This window comes from Cariama cristata, unplaced genomic scaffold (assembly GCF_000690535.1).
Source record: "Cariama cristata isolate BGI_N322 unplaced genomic scaffold, ASM69053v1 scaffold16627, whole genome shotgun sequence".
Taxonomy (NCBI): Eukaryota; Metazoa; Chordata; class Aves; order Cariamiformes; family Cariamidae; genus Cariama; species Cariama cristata.
The window spans coordinates 10330-17176 of NW_009627265.1; the positions used below are offsets into that span (position 1 = coordinate 10330).

General features: G+C 46.0%; 1 protein-coding gene across 1 annotated transcript in view; it reads right to left on the reverse strand.

Moving 5' to 3' along the window:
* COL9A3 (collagen, type IX, alpha 3) overlaps positions 1-6847 on the reverse strand; it is a 36453-nt gene that overhangs the window by 3689 nt on the left and 25917 nt on the right. The window contains 6 exon segments of the mRNA XM_009704385.1: positions 1-105; positions 492-524; positions 1082-1126; positions 2102-2137; positions 4003-4074; positions 4808-4861. The exon segment at positions 1-105 is cut by the window's left edge and continues 21 nt beyond it. Of these exon segments, the coding sequence (XP_009702687.1) occupies positions 1-105; positions 492-524; positions 1082-1126; positions 2102-2137; positions 4003-4074; positions 4808-4861 (345 nt within the window).

Consider the following 6847-nt stretch of genomic DNA (forward strand, 5'->3'; position numbering starts at 1 on the left):
GCCCTGAGGGCCCATGGGCCCTGGATGTCCTGGGATCCCTGGTACTCCAGCTGTCCCGTTAGGTCCTTGGACACCTTTTGGACCAAGTTCTCCTCTTTTTCCTGGCTGTAATAAAGGGAAAAAAACAACAACAAAAAACCCACTTAAAACAGAAGACATGGTCCATTCTTTTCTCATGAGGATTAGTTAAGCCTTTCTTCAGGTTTCCCTAACTGATCTGGCTGACCTACTCATTTCTTACATCATATGAGTGGTTTTACATACATAGGTCACGATAATAGCAGTCCTTGCTACAGCAAAATTATTTGAATGTCTCGAATGTCACAAAAAAATTGTCATCGTCATAGATTTTATAGGATGACCATGAAGAAAACATGCTTCTAGGAAACTACACCAGAACATAGTTTATGGAGATGCATCATCAAAAGATGTGATAGGCACGTTTACTCCCAAACCTCTCAGGGCACGAGCCTGCAATGTCTGACACGTACCTCTCCTTTTTGGCCAGGGGGACCAAAGGGACCCTGTTAGAAAGAAAAGGGAAATAAGAAAGAATGATCCATTTAGAAAACGCACATCTAAAGTCAAACCTCCCAAGCTCCGGGAAGCCGCAGTGATGTGTACATGGCACCTAATGGGCTTTTCTAGCCGAGGGGCAGGAGTGGTAACAGGATGCTGGAGACCGGATTCAGCCCTGACACCGCAGGGAGAGGACTCCGACACCAAGACTTGCCCCGGGTACCAACGCTGAATACAGCTCCGGGCAACCTGGCTGCTTCTTGAGCTGGCCCAAACCCCCCATGGGCTCAGCCACGTCGACCGCTCTGAGGAGCAAAATGACAAATGAGTGCCAATACACCCACGGTTCTGCAAAGGCCACGCTGGCTATCGGTGCTTCTTGAAGACAAGAAGAGAGCTGACCACACCACGAATGCTTGGGTTGCCTTCTCCTTTTCGCAGCCAGCAGGGTTGGAGCTCTTGGATAGTTAATGCTGACTGATCATATTAGTTATCGATAGATGGTTCTCTAGACCCGTCTGTTATTTGAGGAGTCGATTCGACTGAATTTAAGGACACCTACCAGTTCTCCTTTGTCACCTGGGAGACCATCTGCTCCAGCAATGCCCTGAAAGTGAGATACCAGAATTAACACTGCACCTATTGGTGCACAAAGATAAGTGATCCATCACTTGGTGAGGACCATCCCTCTCCACTCTGTCTGGGGACCGTAATGTAAGAGTGGCTAAAGCTCTAGTGACATTAATTTACCAGCCATGACAAGGAGCATCAGTTCACTGCTGGCCTCCATTAAGCCAACAGCAGCGGGTGCGATTCGAGCATCGCTGGGGGACACGAATCGCCGCAATCTGCCGCCACCGACCGCACAGGCAGCGCTTACTGTGCCCAACGCTCTGCAGCAGAGCTGGCTTACTACACGGCAATTAGAGCAGATAATGAACATTGTTATGGTGACTGTATGGCTTTAGAGAGGAAGTTAATTCCAAGACAAACAGCGATTAGGTTGGTCTTTCCCTTAGCAACAAAACAGAGACCACACAGACATCGATAAACAAAACAAGCAGGGCTTGCTGGAAAAGCACTTGTTCTCTGCGAAAATACAGGCATGCATTAATGAAAGTCATGTATGTGATGAAAACTGTCTCAAAAGCACATTGCTGAGAGTAATCCAACTATGGAAGTTAAGCAGCAAAAAGTAAAAGATTAAATTAGTGTATTAGTGTGCCAAGCTTTGAGGCTAGGACAAATCTTCTTCATCAGGCACATGAAGTTCAGTGAAAAGCTGTGCTTCTAAACTTAACTCGGGAGGAATACGGCGTGCAGAGCTCGTATACGGCATGCCTCGTGGTTACAAAATACACAGCAATACACATTTTTATCACAGTATTTTCACGTGTCTCCATTAGAACAGATTACATCTCTTTCACCAACACAGGAAAAAAGGGAGCAAAGGGGGTTTTGTTGGTGCCTGCTCCAGAATATTTTCATTTGAGGGAGGAAAAGCAGTTTGTGCTGTCAAAGGCTATGCCTAAGGTACGGTTTAAATGCTTCCACTGCCTACAGCATGCAAGTTATCACTTACCTGGTTACCTTTGGGACCAGGAACACCAGGAGGACCCTGAGAATAAGTAAAAGAAAGAAGGCAAATGAGCTCAAACTGTTATTTTCCTGTGAATTCCTGGTGTGGTCAGACATTCACTTACTCAGCAAGGGGTTGGGAATTAGTCTCCCAACTGCCAAGTAGGAGGAGGGTCCAAATCTCATTCATACTTCTCAGAAATAAGAAGAGTTTTTAAGCATCCTTGCTAGCTTTGTAGCACTCCACAGTCACCGGTTGGTGTTGTAGGGCAGTTTCTTGGTTCTCTTGCCGTGCCAGCGACAGCGCAGAGCAGCAGCCAGACCGGGCAGGACCTCCCCCCTCAGACCTGGTGGTCTTCTGCCCACCAAGTCCTCATCCCACCAGACCAGAGAGACTTCCTTGACATGGCTTGGCGATGCACTGCTCCCCACCTGCCTGGCACAGGTTATCTACACTGGCCTTTTCCATACCATCCTCCTCAATTTCCTACAAAAAACTAACAGGAATTCTGTGCTTTTAATCCTAGACTTTAAAACCTGTTTCACAAAAGTCGTCTTTCACATCCATCCCAGGGGCAGGAACTTTTTTTTGCTTCTGCCCCTCTGCTTTTCATGATTGTCATCTCACTATTGTGACCGAAACAGCAATTTTACAAATTCACAAATTAAAGGACAAGGTCCAGGATGAGACTGGTGGGCAATTGATCTCTGCCTTTCACACCTGAAGATGTGAGAAGGAGATTGAATTTATTCCTGGTATAAAACGGACAAGAAGATTTTTGGACCGCAAGGGCAAAAAGTCAGGATGGTTTTTCAAGGCTTTATTAGACGGCCAGTTTTCCTGGGGATTTAGAGTTCGGTGCTCCTGACTTTGAAATTCACAGAACAACACAGCTGGGGATGTTAAGAAACAATCAACAATTACATCTTAGGGTAACTACACTTACCTTCAGAGCCAGAAATAAAAGCTAGAAATTTTTTTTTTTTTTTTTTTTTGCTCTAAGCATAACATTTTCCCTCCCTCAGCTGGGAGCAGCTCTCTGCATCCTGGGCTGCTCTGGGCAGGAGCCTCTTCCCCTCCAAATGTCCATTTGTCACCGCAGCGAAGCCCTGAATGCAGTCAGAACCCCACAGCTCCACAATAACCCTCCTGTTTCACGCTTCCATGCTCAGAGTCCCTCCAAGAGGCTTTTTTGAACCTGCCTGGAGCCGGCACAGAAGGGCCATTGTGAAACCCCCGTGGTGCCGCTGCCATTGCTTACACAGAAACTTCACCTTAAAGCTGGAGCCGAGGGAGCCAGCGAACACACGGCTACTGTTCTCCTGCAAGCCCTGAACAAACGTCGCTCACTTTGCCCTGCTGGCTTCTTTTAAATGAGAATGAATTCATTTAAATAAAAAGTTGCACTTTTTCGGAGGTGTGGGGCCCAGGTGTGTTGCTGTTCAGAAAGAAAAAAATCACTGAGCAAACTGTAATTTAAAAGAATTCAGAAAACCTAGTTGAGCATCCAAGTAACAAAAAGGCAGGATCAGCTCTCCTGTGCTGGTGGGGAGCAAGGCTTTGGTGAAATCAGCATGCAGAGCAGGGGAAAAAAAAAAACTAAAACAGTCGCCTGTTCTGGCTAGGATAGGATCCCAAACTTTTAAACAATCCATGCCGTCTAAAAATAGTGGGGGTTCCTGAACTGAAACAAGGAAAGGAAGAGAAGAGACGGGATGCACAAATCCTGCTACCGTGGGCACACAGCAGCCTCCGAGGACGGGCTGGGACACCCAAGGTACCACCTCTTGCCATGCCTGCTTGTGTTTGCTGGGGTGACATCAGCTGCACCGTGTTTGGGGTCCCGTTACCCTCTAATTTCCTATCTCCCAAACAGGAATTAGTTAGAGATGTCTTCTCCTTACCCTGTCACCTAACTCTCCACGAATTCCAGTTGGACCAGGAAGGCCAGGTTCACCACTGGCCCCTTTGGGACCCTGTTAGGAAAACAACAACAAAAAGAAATGAGCTACAGCTTACAGTGCCAGGAAACCCCACGTGTCTTGACATCCCCAAAGTTCACCAGTCTCCGTAACATGTTCAAAAAGGTCATTTATCTGAGATCTCCTCTCTCCTTTTTCCCCCAGGACCTAGAGACCGCTCTGGCTGGTTGGCACAGCTCACTCCAACTTCTGCCCTGTTTCACAGCCGAGCTCACCCGCCCTGCCGAAGTCCTCCAGCCTTTGGCTGGCCTCCCCCTGTCCCTAACACAATCACATCTGTGACTCCCGCCCAAGTGATGCTCCCAGAAGGTAGCACCACACACTGGTTTTCAGCCAGTTTCACTGGGGGATGGAGAACGGTTGTGAACACTCCCTCAGAGAGGGGAGGAAGAAATATGAGAGTCCCCAGGGCAGCAGAAGGGAGGAGAAGTTCACTGAAGACATACAGGCTGGGAGCATCCAGGTCGAGGAGAAATTCAGGTGTCTTTACATAGCTCAAACTCAAACCTTCTTTTGCAAGCAAACACTAAATGTAAGTTGTTCCAGCAGGAAGCTTATCTGGCCTTGTGCTCCGTCTACTATACAATGTTAATAAAGGTGTCAAACTGGTTGTGGCAAACGGAAAGATGTTTCTTCCTATCCCTTGTTGCCATCACGCAATTGTTTTGCCAGAGGTTTGCAGAAAACAGTGACCTGCACATTAAATTACCCCTGTCAGCATACCGACCTGGAAACCCCTGACACCGGGGGCTCCCATTGGGCCTTGAAGACCAAGTGGTCCCTGAAAAAAGAGAAAGATAAACTTTGGTAAGGAGAAAATTCAGGGCCAGGTAAGTCACTTCTGTAATTCAACTGGCTCACTTCTAACAGAGAGAGCACACTTTGCCCAGTGGCACTGCTGATGAACCCGATGAGCCACTGTAAAGTGGTGCTTGGTGTTTACTGAGCTTTGTTAATATTATTATTAACAGAAATGCTTATTTGTATTAATTATTGCTTCAGAACATACATACGCATGAGTAGTAAAGATCAATGACAGCAAAAAGTGTTAGCATGATAGAGCATAGACAATATACATTAAAGGGGATCTAATGTCTCAATATTATGCTTTTAATTGATCCAGTTTTGCAAGAAACTGCTGTAAAACATGTGCTGCACACACTCGGAAATGAAAAATGGCAATTGCATCCACTTGCTTGGACATACTTGGTACCAGCAATATAGAACAAGGCAGCATCTTATGCTGTTAGTGCAGGTGCTTTTAAGAGCCTGGCTCACCAGACAGAACACGAACATTACCATTAGAAGTCTCTATTGCTTTCTACGGAGAAAAATCGCCTATGCGATAAAGATCTTGGGTGAAAAAAACCCTAAGTAATTTAGGTGTCTAAATCCCATTTTATAAAGTGTCTTCTTGAACCAGATGCCTTAGGCAAACTGAAGCTGGGACTTCAGCTTTGTCTCCTTTCACAGCCGTCCCTGCTGGGTGTAGTGTTAAGGGACACAAATAAACTCCAAACTGGCTGCCCCGGCAGAGGATCACTCAGCACGGGCTGCCCAACGTACCCAAGAAACCAGCTGTCTCCTGGATTGCCGTGCGCCCCTGCCCTGTGTTAAAACGGCACCGGTATTTTTAGCTTGAAGTATTTTTTCCCCTAATTGTTAGCCCTACAAATTCTCCCTGATATCTGAACATCCACTGTCTGTCATAATTTTTATCTGGTCATCATGAAGAGGAAATCCTCGTGTGACGTGTTACTCAATGTACGACCCAAATCAGTCGCCCTTACCCCTGCCTGGCTCTCAAGACCGCTGCGGCCGTAACCTGGTGCAGAAACCAGGCTCTGCCCGGAGGCAGGAGCCAACCTGCTGAAGTAAGGCAGCATCGTTTTCAAAAGGCTAGAGAACTGCTGGGGTATTTTTGTGGTTATTGTTTCCACTTCTGTTCTCTGCTTGTCATTCAGTAAGGAACTTTGAGAGTTATAAATACAGAGCTCTAGGAAATTTACATTAAATTGCAGCAAAAATGAGTCTGCTGCGCTGGTGCCTTTAAGAATGATGGGACCTGATAGAACCTGACAGCCTCTGAATGGGAGGAAACCCTCGGTATGCTATGCTAAATAAAGCCAAATTGTTTAGAGCCAAACAGCGTTAACACTAGACAAATCCTTCAACTCTCTTAGAATAGCCCAGGCTTAACTATATTTCATATAAATTAGGACTCTAATAAGACAAATCAGAAATTAGAAACCCAGGTTAGAAATAAACATGGGTTCAGCGGCTATCGCACCCACGTCACGAGTCCACACCAACGCAATTAGCTCAGCTGCATTTGATTGGTGTCTCACCCACGATACCTTCTGTGGGGCCAGCTATTTTGATGAAAAATTGCAGACATAAAAGCAAACATTACTAATTTAGTTCATTTCTAAGGCTGAGTTCCCTCTCCTTGGAAGTTTAAAGAGCAGCTGCTCACAAACAATAAATCATCACACAGTTCAATTTCTTCCAAGTGGCACATACCAGAAATCATGTTAGACTTGCTGTAGGCTTCTGAATTTCAAAATGAGATTAAGAGGGGGAAAAAAGAAAGGGGAAAAAAAAAAACAAACCCACCAACAAAACCACTAGAAGGTCAGGTCCAACCACAACAGCACCACTACTTGGGGAGTGACAAAATAAAAGGTAACCTAGCATTCTTAGTAGGGTGAACAAAATCAGGTTTTACCCATCCTGATACCATTTATTATCGTCTCTGCTGTTCAGC